Source organism: Cynocephalus volans, chromosome 1 (assembly GCF_027409185.1).
Source record: "Cynocephalus volans isolate mCynVol1 chromosome 1, mCynVol1.pri, whole genome shotgun sequence".
Taxonomy (NCBI): Eukaryota; Metazoa; Chordata; class Mammalia; order Dermoptera; family Cynocephalidae; genus Cynocephalus; species Cynocephalus volans.
In genome coordinates this window covers 299,746,314-299,762,951 of record NC_084460.1, presented here as the reverse complement: position 1 = coordinate 299,762,951, position 16,638 = coordinate 299,746,314, and the positions used below count along the sequence as shown (strand labels likewise).

General features: G+C 46.6%; 1 protein-coding gene across 3 annotated transcripts in view; it reads right to left on the bottom strand.

The window, feature by feature from the left end:
- Positions 1-7,342: 7,342 nt before the first annotated feature.
- UBE2F (ubiquitin conjugating enzyme E2 F (putative)) overlaps positions 7,343-16,638 on the bottom strand; it is a 61,375-nt gene continuing 52,079 nt past the window's right edge. For all 3 annotated transcript variants that reach the window (XM_063099939.1, XM_063099923.1, XM_063099931.1), the window contains 3 exons: positions 15,126-15,158; positions 12,566-12,628; positions 7,343-8,216 (listed from right to left, as the gene is read on the bottom strand). In XM_063099939.1, the coding sequence (XP_062956009.1) occupies positions 8,166-8,216; positions 12,566-12,628; positions 15,126-15,158 (147 nt within the window). In that variant the 3' untranslated portion in view covers positions 7,343-8,165. The remainder of the gene's footprint in view (positions 8,217-12,565; positions 12,629-15,125; positions 15,159-16,638) is intronic.

The following is a 16,638-nucleotide window of genomic DNA, read 5'->3' as shown; positions in this document are numbered from 1 at the left end:
GAAAAAACAGCTCAGATCATTTCGAGTCCTGGCCACATCCAGGCTGGAGTTGCTGAGCACACGGAACAGAAGCTGGCAAAGGCTGCAGCTGCGCCCTCTGGATGGAGTTGCTTGGAGGTGGCAGGGGAGAAGAGGGTCGTGGCAACCCTCAGGCCAGCAAGACCACTAACAGGGTTCCCATGGACTCACATAGGAGCGAGGAGACACAATGGAAGAAAATGAGCCAGTCAGGGGCTGGTGAGTCATTGTAAGTGACCAGTGCATGACTCATCCCATGGGAAGTGTTTGCAGCATGGGCAGTGGGGGAGACGGGCCCATCGGGATAACACTGGGGCACAGCAAGGACAGCTGGTCTGCACCCCTATCTGTGAAGGACCACTCACAGGAGACTGGTCAGGAATATGGAATTGAATGGGGTGCAGTTTGATGAAAAGACTCAGGCCCAAACCAGAGTTTCAGATCTCTCCAGAGCTGGAAGTACCTATAAGGTCAACCATACGAACCTGAGCTGCACAAAAAGCCTTCCCCAGGGAATCAGCAGCAAAGCAGCAACTTAGCTCAAACACATAGCTCAAATACTGGTCCCTATAGGAAGTTCCCCATTTTAGAAGTAAGCAAAGGACAACAAATTAGTTCCAGAGCAGAGTTTAAGTGGTGGGAACAGCAAATAATCCAACACAGAACTGAAAGAAAAAACAAAGTACCCACAACCAGAGACAAAGTTTCATATTAACTAGTAAAGGTCTCATTTCACCTAACAACACCTATAACCCATAGAAGGACCAGTAGTCCCCTGGGATACCAAGCCAGAAAGGGGGGAAGGCTGGGGGCCTCAGCACTGCCCCCAACACCCACAACCAATCCTGAGGGTAGAGGATGAGGGTCTCGGTCATGCCCCTGCCAACACCCGCAGCCAGCCCAGCAGCGACCGGTCTCTCCTGACCTGTGGTGGTGGGGGGCCGAGGGACTCGGCCGCACCACCCCCGAACACATGCAACCAGCCTAGCGACAACCAACAAGCCACAGCAAGGGCCCTGGGTTCCTGAGCTGGGATGGTGGTGGGCAAGGGCTTTTCCATGCCCCCTGACATCTGCACCCAGCCCAGCAATGACCAAGCCACTACTGGAAGCCCCCCAGTCTCCCCTATGGGAATGAGGGGGTGCCACAGGCCTCGATCCCACCCCTCCTCCTTCCTCCTTCTTCCATCCCATTTCCTTCACCTTTCCCTCTCCCCACCTCCCAGCTGCTCCACAACATCCTAGAATGTAAAAAGTATTAATAAAATTTCATTTTCTTAAAAAAAGTAAAAAAGCATTACTATACCCATGATCATTCAATCTCCACTCCCTCCTCCCCACAGCCCCTAGCAACTGCTAAGCTACTTTCTAACTACAGATTTGCCTACTCTGGGCATTTCACATAAATGGAATCAAACAATGTGGCCTTCTGTGTCTGGCTTTTCACATAATGTTTTCAAGGCTCAGCCAGTTTGTAGTATGTATCAGTAATTCATTGCTTTTGGGGGGATGAATACTGTTCCTTTACATGGATATACCACATTTTGTTTATCCATACATCCTATCATTGGGTTGTTTCTAATTTTTGACTATTATGAATGGTGCTGCTCTGAACATTCATGTACAAGCTTTTGCATGGATATATGTTTTCAGTTCTGTTGGGTACATACCTAGGAGTGGAACACTGGGTAATATGGTAACTCTGTTTACCTTGTTGAGGAACTTCAAAAATGGTTTCAAAAGCGACTGCATGATTTTACATTCCCAACATCAATGTAATGGGATTCCAATTTCTTGACATCTGGCAGTATTTGTTACTGTCGTTTTATTGTGACTTATTACAGTCATCCTAGTGGGTGTGGTCTTTACATTTCCCTAATAACTAATGATGTTGAACATCTTTTCATGTGCTTATTGGCCATTTGAATATCTTCCTTGGAGAAATGTGTATTCAAATCTTTTGTCCATTTTTAAAATTAGGTCTACTCTAGATACTGGATCCTTATCCGATGTTATGTGCAAACAGTTCTCCCTTTCTGTGGGCTGTCTTTTCACTTTCTTGTTGGTGTCCTTCGAAGCATAAAATTTTTAATTTTGAAGTCCAAGTTATCTTTTTCTTTTATTGCGTCTTGATGTCATATCTGAGAATGCTTTGCCTAAGCCAAGGTCACAAAGATTTGCTACTATGCCTTTCTATAAGTTTTATTTTCAGCTCGTATATTTAGGTTTTTAATACATTTGATTTAATTTTTGTATATGGTATGAGGTAAGAGTCCAAATTCCAGTTGTCCCAGCAAGATTTCTTGAAAATACGATTTGTTTTGACACTCAACAAAAATTGATTATAGATGTACAGGTTTATTTCTGGACTCTCCCTTCTATTCCATCGACCTACATGTCTCTCCTTATGACACTACCACACTGTCTTCATTACTATGGCTTTGTAGTTAAGTTTTGAAGTCAGAAATGTGAGTCCTCCATATTCTTTCCTTTTCAAGATTGTTTGGCTATTCAGGGACCCTTACATTTTCATAGGATTAGCTTGATAGGGTTTGCACTGAATCTGTACATCAACTTGGAGAGTATTGCCATCATGAGTTTTCCAAGCCATGAACACAGGATGGCTTTCCATTTATGTTTAGGTCTTTAACTTCTTTCAATGGTTTTTTATAGTTTTCAGTCTACAAATCTCATATTTATTAAACTTATCATTAAGTATTTTATTCTTTTTTTATGCTACTGCAAATGGAATGTTTTTAATTTCACTTTTGAACTGATTTTTTGTATATTGATCTCTCTGTAAGGGCAGGAACAGCTCCATAGCAGCAGCATCATGTGAACTGAGTCTTGAGAAGCGCCTCAAGAGACAAGCTGAGTGTCCTGGGAGAATGGACCTTACCCCAGAGGGTGAAAGCACTACTTTGAGGCCAGGGTCTGGCAGGGATCAGACTGGCAGGTACCCAATCACAAAGGGCTCTGCATGCCAGGCACCAAGGTGCTCATTCTGGAGGCAGTGGGAAGATATGACATGGTCAAACGTGTGTTTTAAAAATCCCTCTCTGGCAGCAAAGTGGGAAGGATATGGGGAGGCCATCCCATTAGTTTATTTTGGTTTCACCCAGAGGTTTGGCCAGTTGTTCCTCCACCCCATTGCTCTTCCTATATAGGTTTATGGCTTCTGTCACACACCACCGTCACTGGTCTGGCAAGGTGCACAGCTCTGGCAGTGGGATCCACGGAATCACTGGGCTCCAGCTGGGCCTCCTGCTCATCTAGAGCTCCTTGTCACAATGTTCCCCCAGGAAGACAGTTTTATCTTTTCAGATTAACTTGAAGCGGAAACCTCTTAGGAACAGGAAACAGGCTGTTTACCCACAGTTCTGTATCCAGCTGTGGCTCCTCAACATCACCATCCATGGTTAGGGGAAGGAAGGACACAGGTGAATAGTGCCACTGAGGTTGGAATAGGTTTTTTAAAAAGAAGAGATGTTTGATAATATCAATGACTGGTTTGAGACAATCTTCCAACATCATGTATCATAATATGGGAGTGGTGAGTTGCTAGGAAGGTCAACGAGGCCAGACGCTGAGGTGATGAAAATCCAACACCAAAAAATACAACAAACATGAACAGAGAAAGCGTGTTGGACCACAGAGGAGGCCTAACAGACATCACACAGGTTATCAAGGCAGGGGAGAAACATACCTGCATGTGAGCCGTGCAGCAAAGGCTCAATGAGGACGCTGAATCAGGTACTAAGCCATCATGGCTACTCTCTAACTCTTCTCTCCTGCTTACTAGTGACAAGGATTTATCCCAGTTGGCTGTGTATGAAGACCCTGTTGACAGGTCTCCTTTCCTCTGCACTGGGAAACTCTTGGCGCATGCACTGTTGCTTCCAAGTGGCCCTGACATAGGCTAAAAACAAAAAACAGGGAATGTACTGGAAGAACTCTGACTCAGTGAATGAGTGGAAAGGAATGGGCCCTGAGCCGAGCTTTCTAAACAGATAATTCTCTTCTTCGTGTAACTCAAAGTGAACATTCTTAACAATGCAAGGTCCCCAAATGCCTCCATCACTGGGTTACCTGAAGAACTTTTTTCAAACCACAACATTTTCAATAAATCAAGTTTGGTAAAGCATGGAAACCCAGGGCAAGAAAGGTAACATCGATGGGTGATACGGACCCCTAGGAACCAGCCCCTCCGAGCTGTTTGCTATTTTTTGTTTGAGGCAGGGCTGGAGGACGGAGGAGAGAGGGGTGTGACAGGTTTTCTCGTTTTTCAAGTTCTTCTTTTGCAAAGAAAAAGTAAAACATTTTCCTAAGACTACATATTAGCATTTTACTAGACACATTCTATGGACATAGCAAACTTGCTGCAAACCTGAATTTCCAAGATTTGTAAGTGGATGAAGGTGAAAACAATCCTGGAATGGACAACACACCAGCAGGGAAAGAAGTGTCCACTTAAAGACTGCAGATGTAATTGCATCTTTCACTAATTTTACATCTAACTGAAAATGTAACTGGTGGCTTACATGTTCATGATGGAATTTTTACATGAAAAAAATCTGATTTGATTATAATTAAAAAGTCTGATGTAAACAGAAATTTGTGATGAGTTTTAAAAAGAGTAAGGAGGTTCTATCTAACGAAGGTAAATCAGAATGCACCATTAATGTCTTGGGTTCTGTAGGGAAAGAAGCTGAAACAATGGATCAATTTCAAACTGTTTTGAAAACTTTTTGCAATAGTTTCTTCAGGAAGGGGTCAGTGTCATATCAGAGAAGTCCTGGGAGCAGCAGGATTTGTTCACTGAAGACATATAACAGATTTCGGTGATCATGAGTGCCTCCAGGATTTATTTTTAATGTCCAGAGCCTGGCAGAAGGGCTATACAATTTTTCTGCTGCCGTAAGAAAAAGACATGCTGTGTCTGCTGCCGGTGAACTTTACGTAGGTCTGGGACTCTGATGAGACTGGCTGGCTGTGGCCAAGCCATAGGGAAGCACACTGTTGCCTCCTGCACCCCCACAATGTCTTCCCATACAAGTGTGTGAACCCCAGGAACAAGTTAACTACAGACAGGTGGAAATATCACAGGTGCTTTGAAACATTTAACTGCCAAATAATAAGGGACCCGTTCCTTTGAAAGGTTGTACATTCAAAATGTTTTAGCTACCAGAAATAGTCTGAGGCAGCTCTCCTCAAGTTTCTACATGAACTTTTGTACTACAGTGACTTATCTAGCAGGTACACAACTTGGCTTAATTTGTAGTTGCTGGAAACCATCTAAGCAGCCTATCAGACTTTCAGTGCTTGGAGATGAAAGCAGGTGAAATCAACCACAACCCGACACTGCTCCCTGGGGCCCGTGCTCTGCAAAATTCCCAAGGCAGTGGGTGAAAGAACCCAGAGGAGTGAGGCTCAGGGCCGCGGGGCAAAGGGCAAGAGGGGCACAGCTGAGATGTGTTCAACATCCAAGTAATACTCCTGCCTTGGCTCCTCAGTAGAAAGATTGTGGAGGGGAGGTCATCTGCTAGTGGTATGTTTAAGGAAAGATAAGAAGGGCCCTTCTCTTCTGAGAGACCTCCCCTGGAAGTGTTTCCTTCTAAGAGTGCTTGGAAAAACATGCAGCTTAAACATCAAATGCTAAGCGGTACAGTCATAGGCACCCTCCAGAGCACAGCTGAGAACCAGGAGTCAGGAAGCAAAGGTTCTGGATGTCCAACTGGATGTGACAGCTGCCCAAGAGCTTAACTTTCTCAAGGGCCAGCCCACTCCCTTGTCTCCAGGGCTGGACTCTGGCCAAGTCCAGGGATTCCCACCTCCTGGCAGATCGGAAATCATCAACTATTACCAGGCTGGTTGAGGCACATGGACCAGCACTTTTCCTTTTGAGTGGGGAGGAGATCCCATGAAGCCATAACATCTGGAAGTCAGGGTTGTACAGTAACCAACAGGTCCCATGGGCCCCAATGGCCAAGTACCCAGCACAGTACCAGCTGCTCACTGTGATAGGTCAAGTCTAGGTGTGCTCAAGACAGAGGTAGGCAAAAGAGCTCTGAAGGATTTCCACTGGACAGAATGGGATGATTCAGTTATCTGGAAATGTCATTTTAAAAGAATTACTTAATCTCTGATAATAAACAAAGACTTTTTCTACTGTGCAAATATTCTGAGGTCATAATAACTGACATTACCATTTTCCATGTGGTCTAGAGGGCACACTGTCTTTCACCTACACCGAATAAATGCTGCCACTGAACCACGAAAGCTGGCACTATTTCTTTCACACAAGCACTCTCATGAGAGAGCCCCACCATCAGTGATAGCACCACCAGCCGGGCAGCTCGAGGGAAGCCCCAACAGCTAATGTGGGATGTGCCATGACCTGGGCTTGGGACTGGTGCAGGCAGAGAACTGCACCCCTGGGTCAGCAGGGACAGAAATCAGGTGTACGGGCAGGAAACTGCTGGCCTCCTGACCTGCCTAGCGAGGGATGCTCAGTGCTTGGTGGGTGAGCTCCTCTGACACTGGGCAGAGGAGAAGTACATGAGCTGCAGTGCCTCCCTCAGGCCCTGGGAAGTGGGGATTACTGTGCCTGCTGGACAAGCCCTGAGCCACTGAGATGGCACCATTCACTTTATCCAGCCTCACCTTTTCTGCTCTGTGCACCAAGACATGTGGCCCATTAGCTGGGGCCACCCCCAAGACTAATGGGCACAATTCCTGTTACAAAAGAGAAGCAAGGCCTAGATTCCTCAGCTGCTGGATCTCCATGACAGATCTCACCATCAGAAATGCTGTAAATCAAGAAAAGCAAAGTAAACCCAGTGGATGGCCAACAGGGGAATCCGGAGGTCTAAGGAAGCTGGCAGTTAAATCTGAGTGTTAGGCAGGCAGCAGAGGAAACCAGACAAACGTTTATTTTGCATTTGATTTCATTGGCTGAAATGTCTAAATGCTGTGTAAATCTACTTGCCCCTCTTCAGGGCTCTTCCTCTGAAGTTCATTAACGTGGCTGAGTATGGCTGTATATCACTGCCGATTCCTGGTCATCCAAGGCCCAGGAGGCTCACCCCCAGATAGGGCCCAGACCACAGCCAACTCAGAAGGGCACGGGTACAGTCTCAGTGGCATCAGACACTGTTTGAGCTGATTCCTGAGATATGTTTCCTGTCTCTCTGGACAGTGAGGGGTCTGTCTGGTAAGTAGCTATTGGCTCAGGGTCATGTGACCACTGCAGAAACACCAGTCCCCCAGTGGTGCAGGCTCCAGCCAGTTTCCTCTCAGCAGCATGTGAGAAAGGGCTCCCTGCCTTTTTGTTTGTTAGTTTTTATTTTTATCAACTTTATCTAGGCTCAAAGGGCTCCAAAATGTCCTTGCCACATCTCAACCTGAAAGAAAGAGCTGATTTTTAAGAGCCAGATTCTTGTTGCATTTGGACAGAACATATTTTCTTTGTATTTCTCTTCAATAGTTGCTTGACCCAACATCTTTCTGTCTGCTCTATACAATGAAAATACAAACTAAATGAGAATAGAAAAAAATAATTAAAGCATTAAATTGTACAAATACAAATCTGTTCCAAAATATACTTACATTAAATAAAATATGCATTTCAGTAAGAGATCTACAGTGAATAACTCTAGGCATTCTGGGAAGCTTCACAACACCTGGGCAGGGCCAACGTTCGTGGAAGAAGCTAAGAGAATTTGCATCCAATCACAGTTTGCAGCGGATTTCTTATTGCCAATCTGCAAGTTACACTGAACACATCATTAGCATCACTTGTGCATGAAACCGATTTTGTGTAGGAAAAGGGTAAGCAAGCTCTAGCCTCAATTTTGAGTTCATTACAACTTCTCAAGAATTTCACCAACAGCCTACACAGTACAGTTTCAAAAAAGTAAACATGTTAAGGTAAGCAGACAACTCTTTAGAAGCCCAAACACATTTTCTTGCTGTATTTATGCAGAATTCTCCATCTACAGTGGGCAGTCATGAAGATGGTCTTCTTCAGGACAACATGGTCACAGGACTGGGACAATCCGGTGGGACTGGGAGGGAGCGTGAGGATGGGGGCGAAGAGGGGCTACCTCTTGCTGCTTCATGTTATGGGCCTGAGATCTTCTCCTTCTATCATCTGGCATAACGCTTGATGTAGTCCTCCACTTTACTCCGGAAGTCCTCCTGTGCAGTAAGAGGGTCAGAGAGAAAAGAAAGAACAGGAAAAGTGAGTTAATGAGAGCAAAAGGACACTTTAGGGACAAGTCAGATCCACCAAAGCAAGGGCCCTGAGTGGAGAGGCCTGGCCTCTCATCACTGAGGTGGCAGAATGACCAGAAACCTTACTGAGTCTAGTGCCATTTCTCCACGATTCTGGTGCCTGTGCGCAAGACACGGTACCAGATGTCCTTCGGGAGGGGGGGGGGGACAAACACAAAATATCTGAGTAGAAGGAGAGACTTAAGAAAGCACCTTGCCCACCTCCCTTGTTTTGCAGATGGGGAAAGCACAGCTCAGAAAGTGTGGGCAGGGTCACAGAGTGGGCATGCTGCGGCTGCTGCTCTCAGGAAGGACTTTGTTTCTAAGTCTGTCTTCCCAGGATGACTTCCCTAGACCTTGCTGCCAAATCAACACATGCCCACTCTTCATGGCCCACGTACAGCATCCCCTGCCCCAAGGGTGAGCACCCTGCCCGGAGAGGGGGTGCTATGCTGTGAAGCCCCTCCTTACACATCGAGAAGCAGGTGGCCACCTGGGCTCCTGACCACCTCAGATGACAAAAGGCAGTATGGGCAGGAAAGCCTTCCCAGATCAGGGCCACTGCCCCCTGGTCTGTCCCTGGGCCTGTTCTCCCCAAGGTTAGGGGTAAAATCCCATAGGACTATATGAGCTGTAAGAGTGCTGGGAGCCCTCCACCTCTGACTCCTATGACACAGCTGCTTGGTGCCTGTAGGGTCATGCTATTTTGGCCCCATCAATGCCACACAACTCCCACTGCACAGGAACTCAGCACTGTAGTCATAGCTCCTCCTCCTCAGCTAAGCTCGCAGTCCCGGAGAACTGGCCTGTTCTATGCTTCCGCTGCACGCTCCCCACACCTGGCGATGTGTAGGGCACTCCCGTGATGCCCTCCACAGGTGCCTGCCTTCCTGCTACATGCTTCATTAGCACAGGGACCCTTTCAAGGTCAGGGTGAGATCCCAGTTTGAAAGCTATGAGACCATCCAGTGACTTGCTCCCGGTGTCAGGTGAGGAAGTGGAGCTATGATTTCACCCAGGTGGCTCTGCCTGCCAACTCCCCACGCTTGTCTACAGGCCACATGCAAAGGCTCCACCACCAGTCCTTTCCCCCATGACAAAAGTGGGCTGTGCAGAAACCATGACTGGCCTGTCAAATACAAAAATGTTCCCAAGGTCATTTCCATAGTCCCCAGAGCCAGACAGTCCCATCAGCTCACAGGGCCACCGTGAGAGTTCACAGGACATGGATGAGGCCCCGCAGCCTGCCCTGAGGATGAGTGATGTGACTGTTCCCTCTTTGTGCCTGTGGCCCTGCTCTTCTCCCTCAGGACAAGCCCAAGTGCACGGCCACAGGAGTCCCCTACGTTGCAGCCTCTGCTGCCCCAGAGACCAGCAGGTGTAGTACCTGGTGATACCCCAGATACTGGAGCCAGACCACCTGGGTTCAAATCTTGGGCTTGCCCCTTACTGGCTGTGTAATCATGGCAAATCTAACCTCCTGGTGGCTGTTTCCTCAGCTGCAATACAGGGCTAACCACAGCACCTCCATGAGAGTTGTCATGAGAAACAAAGCATTCCGTGTAAGGTGCTTGGGGCAGTGCCTGGCACCTGGCCCCGGCCACCCCTGCCCGCTATCCTCCTGCTCCAGTCATACTGGCCTCATTACTCTCCTGAGAACCTCAAGTGTGTTCCTGTCCCAGGGCCTCTGTGCTGTTGTTGCCGCCCTCTGGGATACACTTCCCCCCACCACATACTCCCTCATCCCCTCCCTACCACATGATATGTCTGTTCATCTGTGCTCCACCTCCTGCCACTAGTGTATGCTCTGTGGGGACAGGGACAGTCATTTCCACAGTGATTCCTAGCACTCGGCCCCTCCCCTGGCACATGGGTGGCCATCAGTCAACCTTGTGGTGAATGAATAAATATAAAATATTCAATAACTGCTCATTACTCAGCACGAAGATGTTGGTGGGGCTGGGGCACTTAGAATCCATGTGGCAGCATCACTGATTGGAGGATTTGGGTTCCATTTTACTGCGGTTAAAAAGTTTATCAATTGCATAGTAGTCCCCTTATTTCTCACAAGAAAGATGAAATGAGAGACACTTTAACAAAACCTTTCTCTGCCTGGATCTGCAGGAGTGTCCGCCATTATCACCACTTTCTAAGCCCATAAGGGCTAAGCAGGGACGTCCTCGCCAGCACCGATGACAGCAGAGAGGAGTAACAATAGGGATGGAGACTCCTAGAAGCTGGGGCAGAGAAACCCGTCCGCCCAGGGCTTGTCAGTGCAGTACAACAACCCGGGCAAACCGCCAGGACCAGGCAGGCTGAGCCAGACAACGGGCACTGTGAGAACAGAGCTGAGGTACAGCCCACTGCCAGGGCCGCCTCACGCTGTGGGCACTTCTGAGGAGCTCTGCAGCCCCAGCCCTGAGCAGCGTCGGGCCCCTGAGGATTATGCCAGCCTCACTGAGGGCCGCTCTGTGCACTATGCAGTCCGAGCAGGATGCATGCTGGGTGGCGCTTCTCTTGTCTCCCTGGCAGGGGCACTCACACCCTCTCTCAGGGCCTTGGTCAGGCCGTACCACCTGCTCTGAACTCAGATGAAGACCCCACACAGTCTCTGGTGCACAGTAGGTCTTACAGAAACAGAGGCCATTGCTCTTAACATTTAGCACGAAGTTTAGAACCAACTCAATGGCTTTTAGAATCCTCTGTGTTCAGAGCAACGCCAGCCAAGCCACCAGTGTGAGGGGGCCAACCACTGGCAGGGGTGAGGATGCCATAAGGAATCTGGTTCAGAAAACAAAACTCGAAGTCCTATCACCAAATTCAGTCACAGCACTGCAGCACCAAATGCTCAATCCCAGCCCCACGGGGACTGTCCACACAGACTCTGGCTCAGAGCACTGTGACACTGCTCCCTGCATTCATGCAAGGCCCTGCCAGACAGTGCTTCCCTCCCTTGGGACTTTTAATGCCTCCTTTCATCAGACAGTAAAAACAGCAGATCCATGGTCGCCTTGCTGCCTTGCTACCCCAAGTACAGTCCACAGTCAGTGACTGTAATTCCATCAGCTTGTGTTTTTACACACTTTCCTTCCTAATGAATTTTGATATTTTGTTTCTAGGTAAGTAATCTTCTTAAGCAGGTGTTTTACTGGAAACACCTCAAACCTATTTGTAAGTATGCAAGACAGAAGTGCAGTCTAGCAGAGACTGCAGTCAATCTGCCAGACCTACACCCCTGGTATTTGCAAAAGTGACTGATAAAAGGCTCATATCCCCAAAAGACAAAGACCTCCTAAAATTCAAAGAAAATCAGAATAATCTAATACAAGAATGGCTCAAAAATAAGGAAGTCAGAGATGCAAATAGCTACTACACATTTATATAAAAAGACAGCCAACCTTGCTAGAAGTTCAGGAAGTAGTGTCCACCTCTCTAGTGTACACCCAGTGTGGGGCATTCAGGGAAACAGGTGTCTGCCTACACTACTGCTGGGCATAGACGCCACCACAGCCCTGAGGAAAAATGGTCTGGCAAAAGCTATTCAAATTCAGGACACATGCAATCTTGGACCCCGTAACCCCAGTTCTAAAACTCTCCTCTGTCAGAATAAAAGCACCAGTATTTAAGGATGTGTGTACAAGGGATGTTTATTGCATTACTGTTTGCACTGGAAAAAAAGTCCCATGGAAACAAACCTGAATGCCTGCCAAGAAGAGAATGGTTAAAGAAAGCATGGTAGAGCCACTCTACGGACTATAATGTAGCTCCTGAACTGAATGAGCGATGGTCTATGCATTGACTTGGAAGGGAAAAAATTTAAAAAAAAAAAAAAGAAAGAAAGAAAAAGGAATTGAAGATTAAGAGCAATGAATAAGATCCCATCATTGTGGGTAAAAATAAAACCAAATGCACATGCATGTACAGGAGTGCAGCAGACGGTGTGAAGGATAAAGGCAGCCTTGCTAGAGGCCTGGGGACACCAGCCATGGGCCACTCCGTTCTCCTCTGTGGCCCTTTACTGTTCTTAAGGGAAATTACTCATGCTGAATTCTCCTAGGAAATGACATCTAATAAAAACCACTTCTCTCTGACCTTAGGTAAAATACTTTGGCCAAGATCACATACATTTATTATAACACATTACTTATAAACTGCTTTAAATTCTAATCCTGCATTCCACCATTCTCAATTTCTTACTTATCCAATCAACAGAGAGTAATAATTATCTTTTTTACCAAATACATTAACCTAGAATAAGCCTGTTACTGGCTTACCTTGTCCCGCAAATGATGTTCTGCAGCTTCAATATTCAGTGGATCATCAAAATTCAAAAGATCCTTAAAAAGAGAGAAATTCAAAGTAAACAATGGAAAGAATCTGTTTTGCTACCGTTACAAATCTTCACTTTATAAGCAGCAACAGAGGTCTCACTAGCAAATGGCAGACCAACTCGGAGAGTTGAGAATCCCATTAAGAACCCAAGTTCTTTTGATGGAAGAGTACTGAATCTGGGTCTTTTTCATAACTGTGATTGAGAGTCGACTATCAACATGATAGTCAGGGATATGATTACACACGAGAGTAATTGTCCAAAGTTTGGTGAAAATGGAGGAAATAGCAATTAATTGCATTAATTTCTAATGCCAATTTTGATAACTGGAAAATGAAAATCATGCTCGTTATAGGCATCTCCAAATATAAATTCCATTCTTCTTCATAAAAACTCATTTTCCTCTTTTAATGTATTTTGTGATTAGCAACTCTGCCTCTGTGGTTCTACAGTTGGACCCTAACTGGATTTTCCCTGAATCTCCTGCTTCACCTTCACAAGCGTCCTACTCTCAGTCCAGCAGGGGCAGTGTGTCAAACCCAACCACACGCAGTACAGCACTGTCAGCCAGTGTCCCAGCCTCAATCTTAGAAAACCTCAACACGGTTACACCCCTTCTTCCAAGACACACCAGGACTGCAGGCCAGAGGTGGGGTGCAAGCTCCACCCTGCCCACCCCTGTCTTGAAAATCAGGTAGTGACACTGGTTTCCATGGATGAGCCACTGCTTTCCACAGAGTGCCATATGATGGTCCAGTGAAAAGACCACCTTATTGCTCATCAGGAATTCTGTTAAATTTTGGGATTGTCCTCCTCATTTGGAAATAAATGTGGGTGTGACCAATAACGTGTTACAAAGAAAAACTGGAAATCTCTATGACCACCGCAGATGGAAATTAGACTCCAAGTCCTAGAAACAGGCTAAAATATAAAGTGCTGATTATAATAGATACCCAGTGTATATAAAGACTATATCAGACACACAAAATTTCTTATTTCCTTTACTCTATGTATGACCTAAAATGAATATATTGGTTGGAATAACCATTACAGACTTAATTAGCAATTTTGAGTGGCTATTTAAAATTTGGAAGGTTTGAAGTGCTTTGGAGATGGGGAGCTAATTTGGCTGTGCCAGATTTCTTTAAAAAAAAAAAAAAAAGAAAGAAAAAGAAAGTTTCAAGGAGCCAGTGTTTATTTCCCAAGTCACCAGTCAAAACTTGCTCATGGCTGAGGAACCTGGGGCACATGAGGGGTGCTAGAAAGGATCCACCACAGTGGCAGATGCCAACAACGCACCTGTCCTCTGTGGCTCACTTGATCAAAACTGGACATGCAAAGGCTAGACTTCACCAGGAATCATAGCCACTAAGGCAGACCTTAAATCATGCTTAGCCTTCACGGCTCCAGAAGTGAAACTTCATTCACTTCAATGAAAAAGCCAAAAAGCAAACCACGACAAAATGACTGAAACCAGCAGAAAACTGTCTAGATGGCTCAAGTCCAGGTTGCTCCTCTCAGGTGACAGCTCTTGTGGAGATGCAGGAGGTCCTGAAATCACCCCAAGGGTGTGGCTGCTTTGCCTGTGTTCCAGTTGTCCACTCAGTAACGCCATATGAGGAGGCAAAAGGTAGGACTCACAGTTCAGTGTGAGGCTCAGCTATTGTTTTCAGACAACAGGAGAAGGAGTAGACTCGCCGCGGTGTAAATGTGCTGTGCAGGTACACCTGCTGTAGGCACATCCAATGTCCTGCATGATACTGGTCACGAGCCACTCCTTAAACAGCCCAACCATCCTTGGCAGACTATCCAAGATCGGATCATTGTCATGGAGGAAGCTTAGGTTTTACCAAAAGTAGCAAAACTTTTTTATTTCTTCAGAGACAGATCCCTGAATTTCATCTTTTTTAAAAGTTCTTTCATAAATCAAAAAGTAAAGATTTAAAGGAACAAGTAATTTTATGTAAAAATCCAAATAACAGCTTTCAGTGGTGTCCTCTAGCCTCCCCTGCCCTAGAGCCATTGTTCGAGATGGGCTGTTTTCTGAAAACAGCCAACTTCAGCAGCTCGTTACTGATAATGAGAGAACAACTCTGAGGTTCTGGGTTTGTGAAAAGCCTCAAGGCTGGATGACCATGTAATCATCCATCCAAACCAGGACTCCTGGAGGGCTGGTGAGGCCACAGGTGCAGACAGGGGCTGGCCAGGCCAGTCTCTGGAAGGGCTAACGCAAATGGAACCAGCCTTGTCCCCAGAAAGTGGAGGCAGCCACTCCAGCAGGGCAGAAGTGGGGCTGCTCTGTCCCACCCCACAACTTGTCACTCCAAAGCTGCCTCAGTCCCCATCTCACTGTTCTACTTCTGATTTTCAAAAGGGCAACAGAAAAGAAGGGTAAGTATGTGCATGGTGTGTTTTTAATCCCCTTTTGTTTTTCTTTAGGTGACGTTTAAAACCAGTAGTCAAGGGAATCAAGGAAAACTTGGGATTTTGATCAATATACTTACAGTAAATAAAGAATTTAATCCCCAAACAACATCCTGAAATAAGAAAGAAAACAGAATACAAGTTTCAGGCTTCTCTGCACTTAAAAGTCTTTTAAACCCAGAACAAGAAACATACATTGTTCTGTATCAAAACCTGCCTCCAGCACATGGTGTTTTTCACAACACAGAAAATTAAAATGACCTCTCTTCAAGCATAATAACAAACTCGGAATTTCAAAGAGATGAGCAGTCACAGGTAGTAAATATAAAATCAAAGAGAACCTCAATTGCCCTCCGGTGAGACCCAGGGCCTGATGAGCCCAGTCCTGTGCACGACAGAGCCCACAGGCAAGCACTTACACAGAGAGCTCCACCTTAAGTCACCTCTTACCTGTCATTACCAAATACAGCTCAGACTTCTGAAAAGTCACCTAAATTTACAATAAACTCCGTTGTTTTTAACATCTGCCTCTTGGGCACTGCAGATAAGCTAGTTACCCACTGTGCAACTGAGTCCTCTTAATAATTTACTTGAAGAATCAATGGAGACCAACATTTCAAGGATTTTCATTAAAATAACAATGAAAACAAATGTTCTACCTGTACTGACTCAAAAGCTGTGACTCAATCACTAATCTTCTCTCCACGACCCCCTAGTCACCTCAGGAGTCTGGTCCTGTTTAGGTCTGTTCTCATGCTCCCGCCACACTCACAGCTAGTGGTACTTCTATTTGTCCTTTTCTGTTTTCTCCCACCCAGCCCTGATCTCCTGGTGTGCGCCAGCCTCAGGCAGGAGCCGGGGGTGAGGACAAACTTTCGGTCTGGTGGAGGAGGTCAGACAGACACCAGGTCAGCAGGCTAGTGCCTTCCACAGAGGAAGTGGCAGCCACCTGAGGGATCTGCAGGAAGAGAGAGCACCTGACAGGTAGAGGGACAGCCTGTGCCGAGGCTGAGACCTGAGAGGGCAGGACATGTCCAGGGCATGGCAAGAAGCTGGAGAGGTGGCCAGGTGGCAGAGATCACAGCTCAGGAGGAGCTGTGTCATGACTGCACGAAGCCTGCATGTTCCCTGATGCTGGAACAGGGCCCCAAAACTCCTTTCCTGCGCTATTCTCCCAAGGTCTCTATTTGGTGACAGGTACCCAATACCTGACAGTCCTTTCTGGCCACTGGGAACAATCTATAGGCCACAGTTTGCAGTTCTCTCCTTCACTTAGCGGCCAGAGGGCTCCAGGCATCCCTGCTGAGTGATTACTGTGAGGTTTTCTACAGTGGAGACAGTCTGGCTCTGAGGCCTGCAGTTTGGGCTCCTGTCTCTGGTTCTTGAATGGTGCCTGGCACTGGCCGACAAGGACACTCATCCAACCAGAACTGGCTGGACTCAGTCAGTGATTGGCTGAGCAGCCCAGGCAGCAGGTGGAGGGGTAAGGAGGAAGAAGGGTGTGTCTGGCCACCTGCGTGGATGTGACAGGCAAGGACACGTGCTGTTCTTACAGGAGGCTGGTTACCTGAGGGAGAGGACTATAGGGGAGGA